Source organism: Alligator sinensis, unplaced genomic scaffold, assembly GCF_000455745.1.
Source record: "Alligator sinensis unplaced genomic scaffold, ASM45574v1 scaffold520_1, whole genome shotgun sequence".
Taxonomy (NCBI): Eukaryota; Metazoa; Chordata; order Crocodylia; family Alligatoridae; genus Alligator; species Alligator sinensis.
In genome coordinates, this window is record NW_005842064.1 from 1,812,076 (window position 1) to 1,826,992 (window position 14,917).

A 14,917-nucleotide genomic window follows, 5' to 3' on the forward strand; every position below is an offset into this window, starting at 1 on the left:
TTCTGGATGCCTGGAATATTTATTTTCTCACTGGCAATACCAGGATCTGCAAAAAGAAAATAAAACAACAAAAACAAAAAACCCTCTAACAAGAGACAAGAAGAACTCCAAGGCTAACATTCCTCTTTTAAGCTCTGCAATACATACATAAAATACAAACTTCAAACAGCTGCAAAAATAGTGTCTTTGGAAGAAAATAGAGTTTCTACATCAGATACAAGAAAATAGGCTTCTTCAATACAACCCAGAGCCTTAGCAACAGAACACAAATCAAAATACTTTTGTTTTCTAGAGGCATTGCAATCCAAGTTCCCCATGTTAGTTTCACCTTGTAAGGCTTTGTGCTGGGATAAGCATTGCTGGATCTCAGACTCCTGCCCAGGTGCAGTTACAATAATCTTATACCTGTGCACGTTTTTCTGCAGTGAAACAAAAACTGTTCTGAACTCCAGCTGGCCCACCCACCCCTCCCTCCAAAAATCAGAATCAGTCAGATTGTCCAGGGCATTCATCTGGAAAGCAGCATTGTAACATCTCTACTAGCAGCAACCTTCCAAGAGTGGAGATATTTGCATGCTGCTCTGATTTTGGTTTCCATCACCCCTTCCCTGAAACAAGGTGGAGGCCCTCACCTACCCACAAGGAAACCATGCAGCAAATCCCTCTTTGTTCACCCTCCATCATGTAATAAGCTTTCCAGGGTGCAGGTCTTCTGCATATACAGGACCCTGAAGGTGCAGTGGCAGGTATCTATCTGTTCATCTGCATTCTCTACCCCTGTAGAAGCACAGCTTTCCAAGATGCTCCTGAAAGCCGTGTGGTTGTTTCAAGGGGTCAGACAGTGCCACTAGTGGCCATCTATAATTCATTACTTCTAAACCCCTCTCAAAGCATGGGGGCTGTAAGTGGCTCAAGTCATCTTCTAGAGGGTGCAGATACATTCAGACAGCTGGAGACAGCTTAAGCCCAGCTCTTCCAGTCTCCCCCAGAAGCAGCCAGTCTGCAGACCTCCCTCCCCTTGGCAAAGAGTCCCGGTGACAGCTGTAGAGGGTGAAAAGTGCTAGGAAGCGCCATCTAAATCCCTTCAGCAAGGACCCTCATTGGCAGAGCCAGGTAGCTCAAGTTTCCATTCTGTTCACAGCAGCAGAGCTCCAGCTGTGCTTTGACAGCAAAACAGAGGATACAATTACTTTCAACACAGGAAATGAAAGTGCTTGAGTATTGGGGGCTCCAAGAAATGAGCCACCCAGTGGTGAAGAGTCCTGTGGCACATTGTACTTTACAGTCTTCACCATTGCAGCAAGAACACCTGCGGTGGTTTTTCCATCCCAGGGCTGCCCCTTTAGCCTTCAAAAGTTCCAACTTCAAGGCACTAGTCTCCACAGGTTAAGATGCATTGAGGAGCTAAAGATGCTTTGTTGTGCCAGGTCTTCCAAAGGCTTCAGACCATGAGGGAGCTGTGAAAGAGGACATTCTCTTCTGTCTGATTGCGCTTCCAGTGTTCAAAGTTCAGGGGAGGCGATTTAGAGGCCTCGCTAAAGCCATCTGCTGCAGAATCCTTCCGTGACCCAAGAAACATACCTTGTGGCACAGGACTGGAAGTAGCTGGGAAACCTCTGAACAGAAAACCCATGTTTGGAAAGAGAGGCTTCACCAGACTGACTGGGCAAAAGGCAGAGCCTGTTGGGTTGAAGTGGACTTTGTTCTTATCTGGACAGGAGGGCAGAAAGTTCTGATTGGGACTGGGGGACCTGAAGGAGTGAGAGAAACAACAGACCCAGATTAGGAATGGGTACACCACCCGGCTGCTAAGGCAATTGCAGCTTTAGAATATGCCGGCTCCTTAGAGGACAGAGTTCCAGTTTAAATTCTCCTGTCTCAACCCTTTGAAAGGCGACTATTTTCATTGTTATGAACCCCTGGGAAACAGTTTTTTTTTCAGTAGCCACCTAGGAAGCATTGTGCCAATGGTTACTGAGAGCTATGGGCAGCTGAGAAATCAGGACTCTTGTTTGAATAAGATCCAAATCAGCCCCCTACACTGGCAAGCCTTCCTCACTTCTTGTAGAAAGGCAGCAGGCAAGAGACTGGGAGCAGAGGGGCAGGCTGAACAGGAAGTGTGGGCCAGTAGCAGAGGTATGGTAAAGAACCCCATTCTGCTAGCAGCTGGAGAATGCAGATTGGGTTTCTCTCACAGCCACCCTCACAGTTCAAGAAGTTGTGCTGGCCAAGTGAGCACAGTGCTTAGGTATATGGTGGAAAGGACAAAAGAGCCTTTAAGACATCTCTGTAGACAAGTTCTTGATGTTTTAGCAGCACTCAGCTTTGCTTCTGCACAGACACAGAAGAGAAGCCTCTTCTCTGTGGGGGCCCAAGAAAATCTGCAATCCTCACTCCTGGTCAATTCTAAAATTGAGAGAGAGAGAGAGAGAGCGCAGAGTCCCCCAACTTTGGGGGAAGGCATGCCATCAACTAGCAGCAGTTCCACTGCAGCATGCTGCCTTGGTACTAGGCTCGTGTAATGCACCCGCTCCCCACACCGTCCCAGTCATCACTTACAAGGCTTCTTCAAAAGCCCGGACTTTCTCACATCCCTCAGGTGGCTCCCGCTTAAACATGTAGCTGTGGTTGGGTCGAGGAGATGAGGCAAAGGCCAGGACTGGTGAAGGGCTGCCATCCTCTAAGAGGGAAGGAAGACTTTGAGAAGATGCTAGAAGGATCCAACATAGCCATATCAAATCAAAACATGACAAGCTTCCCCAGACCACTATAGGGTTCACACTTGCACTGGTGTCCTAAACTTATGGCCTGTAGAACTGCCTTCACTTCCCAGCCAGCAGTTTCATGCAAAGGCTCCCCAAATGCAGCAGAAAGAAGCATGCAAGTCTACTGAAGCTCCAGTATAACCCAGCACATATGCAGGATGCTATTAGAGCTTCTAGAGAGTCACAGCAGCCCAATCCAAAACATGAACTAGAGGGAATAAGACCTGTGAGAATTCACTGGAGTTAGTGTGCTACCACTCCTGCCCACCAGTCGCTCTTCCACTGCAGAAGTAAGCTCTTCTGAAGCCACTCTTGCAGGGGTGTGTAGAGAAGGTCGGATGGGCACAGAAGGGGAGGGGGAAAGAGAAAGGCTGCTGCAGCTGCTACTGCTGGGCTCCAGAGTCAGAGAGAAGTCTCCATCACCTCTCTGGGGAGGGGCAGGGGCTCTATGGCCATCTGGAACTTCCAAGATCTAGAAATAAAATAAACATTCATTGGAACAGGACTCAACCTCAGTTCCCTTTCACACAAACAAAAGAGTTAAGAGCATTAGAGCTCAGTCAACCAAAGGAATCCTGTTTTCCCTAGTAACAGACTTTAGGACTGTACCCAGGCATGGGCAGGTTGTGAAGCCACTGAGAATTCAGGAAGGGTACTGGACTGTGCAGCCAATTCTCTACTAGCTTTTAAGTTACTCCCCTTTCCCTGCCAGTTTAGTGCTGCACATCTTAAGCAATATTTCAACTGCAAGTGCAGTAGTATCTGGATACTGCAGTTACAATGGGGGCATCCTTTTGCAACATATCTCGGACACCCAGATATGACCCTCTCTCTGAAGGGGGACATGTAATCTTAGTGGCAAAAATGGGAGGAACACGTCATCTGCATTTGCAGTGCAAGGGACTATTACACAGCTCCTTAAAGCTGCAAGCAAAGTACAGTAGAACAAGGATTCCTCATAGGGCTAGGTTCCTCACCCCCTTGCAAAGATGAGGATTTGCAAACTGACCAAGGGGTTGGAAGGTAACCTGTATATATAGCCACAGGGAACAGCTGCCTGGGACCACCCAGTGCTCTAGCAGAATGGAGAAGCAATGCCCTTTGAAGTAAGAGCCAAAACAAACAGCCAAGTTGCTTGTTCTTACTTCAGCAGTCCATTGTGAACCAAGCAGACTGTGAACCATCTGGGTTCTACTGAGTCTTCTCTGCCCACATACCCTCAAGCCATAATTATCTGATTTCTTATAGGTGTCACACCAGAAGTGGCTTTTGAAGAGGCATTTGGCAAGGAAAGGCAGCTGTCTTTTGCCTCAACTCAGGGAGGATTCCGTGACACTATTGTAGCTTGGAAAGAGTAGTTATGTGGAATTGGAGCCAAGAAGGAAAGAAGATAATGGAAACGTCCCTGGCAAAACAGGAAGTAAAAATTTCAGAGACCATCCAACAGGTTAGTGATTGATCCTTGTAGCTTCACTCACCCTCAGCAGCTCTTCCTCTCCTTGTTCCTTCACAAACACCTCCTCCAGCTCCTGGTTTAAGCCTTCAAGGCTCCTATGTAAGCAGGGGCTGAGCCTCAAAGCACGAGAGGCAGGCAGGAATCCAGAGGGAGAGTCCTGTAACAAGGAAGTCAAACAGAACCTAAGCTCTATTGTGTCCACACAAAAACTCCTGCAGTTTTCCCAGCACAGCTGAGTCTTATCCTACAACTCTGAGGTTTGTTCAGCCAAGGATGTTCAAGGAGTCTAACTGATTAGATAAAGCCTTGACAGGAGACTGCATTAAACCCATCAGTTGCTGACCAAGACATTCAGGGACAAGCAAAGACGACAGTTTTTAAACATCAGACATGAGAACTTAAGAGCACAACATGGACAACAGATCATCAATTCAGCAGCAGAAACTGGAGCCTACTCCTCCTAGCTTATTGAGGGCACATTGCAAAACTAGGCTGGGAGGGAGGCAAAGGAGATATGGAACATACCCTGACTGATCCAAGGACAGCATGATCTCCCTGCAGTGGGGAGCTCCGCTCTTTCTCTTTGCCATTTCTGCCATTTAGCTTAGTTCGCTGGAGTTGCTGCTTCAGTTTAGCAATCTAGCAAACAAAATTCAGTTGATATAGAACCAGACAAGAAAACAACATACCAAGCTATAAAAAAGAAAGAAAAGGTCAACCTTCCCTATTGTTCCCCTACAGGAAGTTCCAAGACAGAGGGCCATTTTTAACCAAACTTGAATAAACCTTGCCTGTTTCTCAAAGTGTAGGGAGGAAGTAATTCTGAGGGCTTTGTAATGGGCTCCTCCATTTTAGAACGGTGTAGGCAGCTTTCCCTCCCCAGCAGTCGTGGGCTATTAATCTGCCAGTCACAATAACAGCTTCGAACCAGGTCACAGTGGAGCCTACACTGAAAGGCTCCTGTTACACATATGGAAACTCTGAGTGATGCACAGACCCTCCAGAGAAACCTCACAACAGAAGCCAGCTTGGGAAATTTGCTTCCAGCTGAGCCAATAAGGGTGGTGCAAGGGGAAGAGCAAAGTTGACTTGCAGCAAAAAAATCTCTCTCAAATGACAGCACTGGTTGAGACTCCACAGTCCTCAAACTAAGAGGTGCACAGAGAAGTCTAGTGTCTCCATTTCAACAGCTCCCTCTCCCCCGTCTCCCCCCCTCCTCAAAACAGCAGGCCCACTACATACCAAGCAATTGTGTTAGTTGCCAAGTAGTGGGGAGGGGTCTGTTTTTACCTCTCTGCGGTGATCTGTGCTACCCCAAGATGCAGAACGCTTATGAGTACTGGAGCTGGCTTTCCCCACTTCCACTTCATGCCAGGACACTGGAGTCTGAAGGCAAGAGAGATTATTTAGGGTGTCACCCTCTAGATTTCCTGTCTTTTAGACATGAGGCAGAGCCCTAAGAAGGGGTGAAGAACTACTGTCTATCCACACTATTCCAGTCTCCCCTTTGGTTCTCTGGATATGCTCTGAATTAATGGTTTGGGGTCTCAGCACTATGCCCAGTAAAATGCATTAGAAAACAGAAAGCAAACAAACCACAGACCAAATAATGCGTGTCTGAATTTGTGGTTCTTAAAATGCTTCTCCCAGTCAGGGACTCTGCCACTGTAAAACCAGTATCTTTATCTTATAAGATATTCAGATAAGGCAGTGATGAGTAAGAATACTGATAAACCTTTCTAAAGATAAATTATGCTTCTGCCTCTATCAGTCTCAGATTTTGCAATGTAACATAAGTTTCTTTTGTTTGTTTGGATCCAGACCGACTGCTAGCCTCTGTGTTCTGAAGTTGATAATACCACCAGCCACCAGAAGATGCTAAACTTGGGAGCAGAAGAGATGCAAACAGAAATAGAACTTGGCCAGTAGCATCAACTGCTGAATGTGATGCTGTTGGGTTTTTTTTTTTTATTGCTCACCTAGCCTGAAACTCAGCTTGCGTATTATCTTGCACTGGTAGCAGTTAATACATTGACCAGATCAAATCTTGAGTAAAGGAAAACAGAACCTCAAATGCCATGGTACCATCCGTGTTCCAGGGGAAGTTTTTTCAGTTATCAGTAGAAATCAAAAAGGATTGCCAATCTTGGGTCAAGCAAAGAGCAAAAAAACTTTCACATGATAAAGTATATAACCATCTCAGTTCTCAGATGAGACAACAGGATCAGAATGAAGTCCCAAGGTACCTTGCTTTCAAATACAGCAGTGGTTTCTAGTCCCATCTAGACTCCTCATTTTGCTTTGTCACCCCCCTAGTCTACCATTTCTATAGAATGATGTTAACTTCCTCTTTGGTCCTCATCAGACAAGCTGCCAAAAGGTACAAGGGCCTGAGAAAAGTTCTCCAAACAGCAAACTGACCTCTCCAGAGGGGTCACTGCAAAAAAACAGCAGCTGTTTTAAAACAGCTTTGAGTCACTTACACTGCAGAATCTTCTCTTTCCAAAAAGCTGCTTTAAAAAAAAAAAAAGTCTTGTCCTTCTGGCTGAGGGAAGCAAGAGAAAGGTGGAAAGTATTCTGATAGATTAAGCTGTGTAACTAGATACAGCTGGCTTGCAGGTAGTGCTCCAACTTTCTGCTGAAGAGCAGACACTAAAACTAAACCCCTCAGGACACCAACTGCTGGTAGTTTAGCAGGTTGATTCCACTCCCCTCCACAAACAAGTTTGCAGTTTCAGGAAGGGTCAACTTAATACAACAGCAGTACCAACAGCATTTTCCCCAGGTGTCACTTAAGTGGGGATGGCAGTTGCTTTCCCAAGAGTTTCTGAAGCAAAGTGTCCCCCCTGCAGGCTTATTATGCCAGTAGGTCTGATCCTTTCAGCCATCTCAAATTAGTGGAAGAAACTGTCCTTTGGGATGACTGAAACTGTTTGGTTTTTGGTGATTCCCATGAAACTTAGCATCACTCTAAATTCTAGTGGATTGCATCTCCCCTCCCTACCCAATCAAAAAGTCTACAGGATGCCACTGTGTTGGTTGTCTCTGCAGAAAGACCAGGGCTGTATGGGCACAAGGCTGAACAAGCCCAGAGTCAATACAGCAGACCAATTTATAGGGTACCTTAAATTGCAGCTGCCAGGAACACAATTCCAGGATTAGTACAAGTCAGTTTTAGAGTCAGTAGTCACCCTGTGAACGCACGCTCACAAACCAAGGCTGAAGTAGAAGTTTAATGGCAACTTATTCTAAGTCATTTGCAAGACACCATTAGACCTCAACTCTGCACATCTAGAGGGTTCATAGGCCAAAAGCTGCACCTGAACCTGCTTTCTGCTTATCTGCTGGATTTCCAGTACAAAGACTCCCCACTAATTTAGTTGGTTGAGCTTTCAACACTAGGCTACCATACCCACCATTGCTCAAAAGACAGCTGAGACCAGAACCCTTAGCACTGCTCTAAAGCTTGCACCAGAAGAACAGAGCCTAAAAAGGAAGAAAACAGAAGCCGGCAGCAGTGGGAAGGCCCGAAGATGGAGCATGCATGTGCCTATCTTCTCTAGGGCAAGCCCATCAGCACAGAAGGAAATTACAGAACTTTTTTAAACCAACTGTGGCAAAACCACTTCCTCAGAGCAAGTAGGGGCAAAACACTCGCACAGCAAGACAGATAAAACCACAAGCTCCAATCACATACTGCTGCCATCCTCACTCCTACACTGAGCACCTGCAACTGTGACCTCTTGTTTAAACACTTAAAGCAGGCAGACCGTTTTGCACAACAGCTGATCAATGGTTGTACAGGAGGAAGGCAGACATGCCCTGGCTACCAAAGGAGGTCCCCTGGGCAATTTCACAGTGCCTGAAAACAATGAAGAAAGTCTTCTCTGGCAACTTGGAGAACAAGTAATCTTGCAATGCATCAGAAGTCAGAATAAGGTGAAAGGCAAGAACATGTGGGCTTTATTTTCAGGACTGCCAGAGAGCTCAGCTCTTGATCCAAGGCAAGACACTTAATTTATTGCTCAGTTTCCCTACCTATGAAACAGTGAAGGTGTCATTTTAATTCATAAATGTTTATAGCAGTAATTCTCAACCAGGGTGCCAGGGAACCCAGAGGCCCCACTAGATCCTCTAAAGCAGCGTTTCTCAGCCTGTGGGTCATGACCCAAAAGTGGATCACAAGAACATATGAAAGGGTCACAAGTAAACTTTAAAAATGTATCAACAAACTTAAAAAATGGATTATCCTTTAAAGAAGATAAATGTAAGAAATGCTGGCTTCTCCAGGGCTGCTCGGGGCCCTCCATACACCCACCTCCCTGCCCCACACTGGAGGGCTGGGGGCAGTGGGTTGCGAGTAAGGGCACTGGGTCGGGACTGGCCACTGATGTTTACAAATGGGTCCTAGTACAAAAAAAGGTTGAGAACCACTGCTCTAAAGGGTGCTATGAGATGTGAGGAAATAAGCAGATAAGTAGATAAACTGCAAGTGTGAACTTGTCCTTGCCAGGCCGATTTCCCCCCCAGGTAAGCACTAATATATATATTTGGTTTTTAAATTGGGTGCCACAATTCACAGAAGTTACTGAGGGGTGCTGGTAAGTCCAATGAGTCCACAGAAGTCCAGTGAGGGGCGCCTCAAGTCCAAAAAGGTTGAGAACCACTGGTTTATAGCGTGCAAGCACAGTCAACATGGAAGGTACCGTTAACCCATGTGGTATAATTCTCTTTAGAGATCATATTAGTCAAATTGATACTGGACAAAAGGGTCAGATGTGGCCCCAAGAGAAACATACAAGGATCTTAGATCCCCATGAGAGAAAGGAACTAAAACAGAACAGACAGAGGCCTAAATGCTGTGGGATGAAGCATCCTTACTAGTACGCACCTGCTTGAAAATGCAATCTGCACTCATCTCCCCGCTTAAAAGCACAAGGCAAAGGAACGCCCTCCTTTTTGGGTTAACATACTCTCCAATCCCAGCAGAACTCCTGGGCATGGGCATGTTGCAGCAGAGACAACAGGCTAGAATACATTTGCAAAGAACAATAGAACTTAAAACCCAGTGGAGAATTTCCTGCAAAAAGCCCAGTAAGTAATAAATGGCTGAAGAGCTAACACCAAGTTAGACAGTTTTAATGGGCTAAAGAAATGGCCGAGTAAGTGAATGGATGCTTTTCTCCCGAATTCTTCTACCTCTGCACATGAAGAAACAGCATTTGCTGCCACACAGTAATATTTACAGGTTGCTAAGAGTTCCTCGAGGTCTGGAGCCATTCCATTCTCTAGAAGAGCACTGTGGTGTTCGTGCTGAGAAAGTCCTTCTGTGGGAGCACCCTTGACTTTTCACTGTGTGTGGCACTGAGCCCGTGAGTGTTATATAAGAATTTGGCCAGAGCTGCAAGCCAGCAATAAAAGTTGTAATGAGCCAATACTGAAGTGAAGAGCCAGAGGCCATTTGACTCCAAACAAGGATGAGGAAATTCTAACTGCACCAAATTGGAGCGAACTGGGGCCGAGAAACAAAAGGGGGGGGCCAACTGTCTTCCTAGAAAGTTGCAGCTGAACAGACTGAGCTTGCCATGAACTTTCCCTATTTCTGTATGCATTTACCTAATCCAGAAGTTTATAACCCCCTCCTATCCCAGACTCTTCAAAGGTAGCCTCTGTACCTGGGTAGCTTTGTCATTCATGCAGGAAGGAAAGGCTCCATCAGCATCCCGTGGCCACTGTCCCACAAGGTATGACCCAACTATGGTATCTAGAGAAGATGTGCGCCTCACTCTGGGTGGTCGGGTGCGGCATGTCTTTTCAACAGCAGTGGCACATGGAACGCTAGCTAGAAAGAGGAAAAAAAAAAAAAGACAAAGATTGAAGCTCCTATAACAGGATAGCTACATTCTTCCATGTCTTCATTTTGATATGGTGCTGCCAAGACAGAACCCATTTCAAGGAGCATTACACAAAAAGGAAACCAGAATGTACAGATAGGGATAAAGAAGTTCCCAGAGGAAAAAGAAGCCCGATTGTTCCTAATTAGTCTTCTGTGGTGGCAGAAGCTCATCTGCTTTGACCAGCTGTTTCCCAACACCAGTCAGAACTGTTACTCAGTCAGCTGTAAGAGTCAGCACAGTTACTAGCTACATGGCTCAGCAAGAGCAGGGAAGGGCAGTTTATTCACTACTGCCCCCTGTACTACAGTACTTCACGTTAATATTTCCCACAGGAAGATTGCTTCTCCAGCACAGCACCTTTTACTTCAGTGATTGAGTGGTTTCTTGTAACTTACTATCCACTCAAACTTAGAGTTCAATGTAATCACCACACAACATTCCTGGACCTTTAATGCTTTCACTAATGTTGCATTGTACAGTCTCATTGAGCCTACAAAGCAATACTTTCTACTGGCTGGTGCACATTTGATCAGCAAACCTAGGTTGTCATACAAGTTTAAGCCTCAAAGCCTCAGTCTCCCCATCTATAAAGGGCAAGGTTTACCTAGGTCCACAGACCATCCTGAGGCCTGACATTCATGAAGTATTTTAGTCCCTTCCACTGGAAAATCCCAAGTGTAAATGAGATTAGTACATGCCTATCCCCATTTTAGAACAAAAAAGGAATTTGCTCATTGTAACAGACAGTTGTTGGCAGAATTGTTTTATGTTTAGTCCATTAGGCAACCATTCTGCATATATTGAGACAACAGTACATGCACAACTACAACTCTGATGGACAGGAAAGCTTCCTTAAATAAAACCAGTTCAGGTTATATCCTTAACAATGCACACAGGACCTGCTTCTGTTCATGCCAACAGCACAAAGTACAGAATGCCAGATTTTTCTCTGGGCCAGAACAGGAGGTATTAAATGTACACACTCCCAACCAAGCAGATTACATTCCTGTTCCGAAACAACTTAGGTGTGTTCCACATGTATAAAATGAACAGTACAGTCCCCTTCCTTCAGTAACTGCTCTGTGAAGACAAAATTGAATGCTGGCTTTTATTTTCAAAGTCAAATGAGCATTTTTTTCTATTCTATCAAAAAGCCAACTCCAGCCAGCATTAGGGTGTGTCTGTATCCAATTTTGATTAAACATGTAAATTAACATGCAAATAAGAAACAGTCATATGGTCTGTTGGCAAAATGCCAATGAGGCCTTGGACAGCTCTCCACTAAACCATTTACACAGACCACTCCTTCCCCCCACCCACCAGACTCAGAGTAAGGAACAATTACATAGCACTTCAGAAATCAGCGTTAAAGTTTGTACATGCATTCTGTTAACCAAATGATTTGGGGTACAAAGCCTTGCAGCCCTTGCTACGTGACACTCCAAGTGTCAGGAACAGCTGCCATATGTTTACTAAGGCCATTTCCAAAGAGATTACCTATCAACTTAATCCCAATAGCATCTAAAAAGTATTTATATGGAAACTTTGTTTCTGTTTCTCAGGGGAAACTCAAAGCCACTTTGTCACAGAGGCAAGTGGGAGGGCTGGAAGAGACTATTTATACTACAGTAGCATTTAGGAGCACTAGAAGGATCAAAGCCTTGCTGTGACTGGCCTTGCAGCTGCATGGAGACATAACCCCTGCTCCAAGCCTCTACCAATCTTAGAGGAGCACTACCGTAATTCCAGTTGAACAACCCACTAGTGTTAGCAGCTTTCCTTTCTGACCACTGCATCACTGCTCTACAGACTTATCTGCATCTCAATTATGTCCAGCTTCAGCTGCCTCTTCTACCTATCAAACACCATGTCTACACTAGACAGTCTCACAGCTTTAGCTAGAACAGATTTCTAGCAGAACTAAAATGCAATCCATTATGGAATGACCTACCACCTCACAGATTATTATATCCAAGAGAACCCAAAAAATCTAGGTACAATTCTACCCAACATCCTCTTTCACTTTAGCCATTATCTTTGGATCCATGATTGATGACACCCAACTGCAAACAGGCTACTGGTAAGCAACAGCCCTTTGCCTTCCTAATGTGACCTCAACAGCCTACATGTGAAATGAGCATAGGCATGGACATGGTCTCCCCATTAAATACTGGTATACGTGGTACACAGCAAGTTGCACAGATACCAAAGTCCTGAGGAAGAAGAGTCTTTGTCACTGCAAGCAACAATGTCCCAATTCCTTGTCTCAGGTGGATAATGCCATTGCCAGAGAATCTGTAATGGAAGAGTCTGGTTCATTTGCAAGCAACAGAAACCCAAGATGGGGGAAGGGTGTGGATTGGTCAGGTACAAGGAAAGAGATGTTTAGCCGTGTTAGTCTAAAGTCAAGTAGATGGCAGGGTAGGGGTAGATTTATACCTTATAGACTACAGCTATAGATTAGATAAGCATTGACCTGCTTCCAGTCAAAGTGAACAAGCCTAAAAAAGACTGTAGACAGTAAAATAATGTTTCAGGCATGACAAAGAGGGTGCACGAGAAGCTGGGGCAGGGTGGAGTGTCCTGTTTACAGCACAGTTTTATTATCATCCTACTGCATTAAGCCAGAGCAGCCTTGCCACCTGGCTGTAGGCTCTGGATTTGGTCCAAGCTAACTGCACAGCTGAGAAGTGTCAGGTTTTGGTGCTTTTGCTTTTTGTGCACCAGTAAAGCTGCTGAAGATAACAGAACTGTCGCTGTATCTCAGAGGACCATTTGGGAGTTTCTTGCAGTTGCACCAGAACTTTTGCACTGCCCTTTGTGTTCCCTTTTCCAGGTATAATCTGATCTGAGAATATGGCAAGAACTTTTCCAGTCTGTTTTAACACTAGAGGCTTGGACTCCAGCGCTAGTCCTTCCCTTTCACATTAGCATTGAAGCCTCAGCTCATCTGGCTTTTCAAGGAAGTGCAGGCAGAGAAAATAAGCGGTTCATCTTTCGTATCTGGACAGGAAAGACTGAATCTTGAATAAACTTGCTCAAATGCCATTAGAGTACAACTCAAGCTGATATCCCTTTAGTTAATGAAGAGAGAACTTCCAAATACATGTGAAATTTAAGACGGCAACAAACAAATTATCAAAAGATTCCTAGTACCTTTTGCATTTGTATAAGAGTCCATTTCGAATCCCCCTGTTTCTCCCTTGCTGCACTGACAGTTAAATATAAATTGGGGTGGGGGTGATGTTTAAGGACACATACTTCAGATACAAGTATCTCTTGAAATACCAGCTCTTTTTTAAATTGGATGTCCCTTTAAACATCTATCTTAAAGCATAAATAAAAGTCAAAAGTTAAGGCTGAATTTGTTCTAAACACAATATCTGGCTGAGAAAGTTTTAATTATGTTCTGCAATACTCAGGCATATTAAGGCATTTCAGCTTATTTCTCAATTAAATACCTCAGAGAAGAGCCTGACCATTTACTGTAGTTTGATGTCTCTTAAAAAGATCTCATGTGAGCAACAGATTATCCATTAGCTAACTGAAACCAAGATGGAGCCCAAGCAACTCTGATCAAGAACCAGTTTCTACAGCACCTCATACCAAAGCAGGCAGCAAGCTTTACTAGTTTCATATAAATAGATCAATTCACACACCTGTGTAGCAGCTCCATGCTGCATACAGCAACTACTCAATCCAGCTGAAGCCACAGGAGGAATTTTAGGCAGACAGATGCAAATACCCAGCTGGAATATCACTTGAAAACCACAACAGGACTCTGGTTACAAGTTGCATCTGAAAGACCCCTCCACATCACAGTGAAACAACACAAAGCTGGGTCACTGAAGGAGGATCTGAGACTACCTCTTGCTGAATTCACAGTTCCACTTCCTCAAGCACCTACATTTTTATGGTGATCTATTAGAGGCCACGTCTACACTAGACAGTTTTGCAGCTGTAACTAGAGCAGTAAAATTAAAGTGTTGTAACGCCAACCTACCAGGAATGCAGTACATGTAATAAAAGGTGTTTTATAGAAGTACTCCTAGATGAAGAAAAAAAAAATAAAAAAAAAAAAATCACATAATCAAAAAGGTACCTTTTGCCACTACAAATATGGCTACACTAGCTGTACTGTCATAATAATAAATAAATAAATAAATAGTAAATAAAAATCACATCCTTAACCAAGATGGTTATTCCAGTTGAAAAGCTGGGTAGGCCAGGCCTTAGCAAGACCGTAGTTCCATCTCCATCCTGTGCTGTTTACAGTCCAAATGGGATGTGTGCTCAAGAGATTTTCGGTGCAGCCAACTAAAATCTGCAGAGACTTCTTCCCAGGTAAAGTATGCCTAGACTTTGTATTGAAAATAAGTAGATAAAAAGAAGAAAACAAGATAAATGGAGGGCTGCCAGCGGACCACACTTTAGAGGCAACTCAGACTCCACAAGTCACATCCAGCGACACTTCATTTGACATCATTTCTACACTGCCTTCATTACACCAGTGTAAGATGGTCCTGCGAGACAGATGTCTTACAGTGATATCTTTTATTGAACCTACTGTGTAGTCAGACAAGCTTTCAAATGCAAGCCATTTTTCTTTTTGCATTATACCAAGACAGTAAAGTATCTGATAGTCCTATAGAACATCAAGAGACGACCACTGAGCTAAATGCTTTATTTATACATTTCTAGTATAATGATCAGCAGTAACAGTGTTAATATTTTAATAATAAACTAATCAAGCTGATGCCAGTTTTACAACCTCTTAAATTGAAAGGAAACACTGATCT

General features: G+C 44.3%; 1 protein-coding gene across 1 annotated transcript in view; it reads right to left on the reverse strand.

The window, feature by feature from the left end:
- Positions 1 to 14,917, reverse strand: part of FAM117A (family with sequence similarity 117 member A) — a 48,899-nt gene continuing 33,982 nt past the window's right edge. Inside the window, exons 5-11 of the mRNA XM_025203742.1 lie at positions 9,897 to 10,063; positions 5,512 to 5,607; positions 4,747 to 4,860; positions 4,244 to 4,378; positions 3,021 to 3,237; positions 2,560 to 2,710; positions 1 to 1,751 (exon numbers count right to left, since the gene is read on the reverse strand). Coding sequence (XP_025059527.1) covers positions 1,442 to 1,751; positions 2,560 to 2,710; positions 3,021 to 3,237; positions 4,244 to 4,378; positions 4,747 to 4,860; positions 5,512 to 5,607; positions 9,897 to 10,063 — 1,190 coding nt within the window. The 3' untranslated portion in view covers positions 1 to 1,441. The remainder of the gene's footprint in view (positions 1,752 to 2,559; positions 2,711 to 3,020; positions 3,238 to 4,243; positions 4,379 to 4,746; positions 4,861 to 5,511; positions 5,608 to 9,896; positions 10,064 to 14,917) is intronic.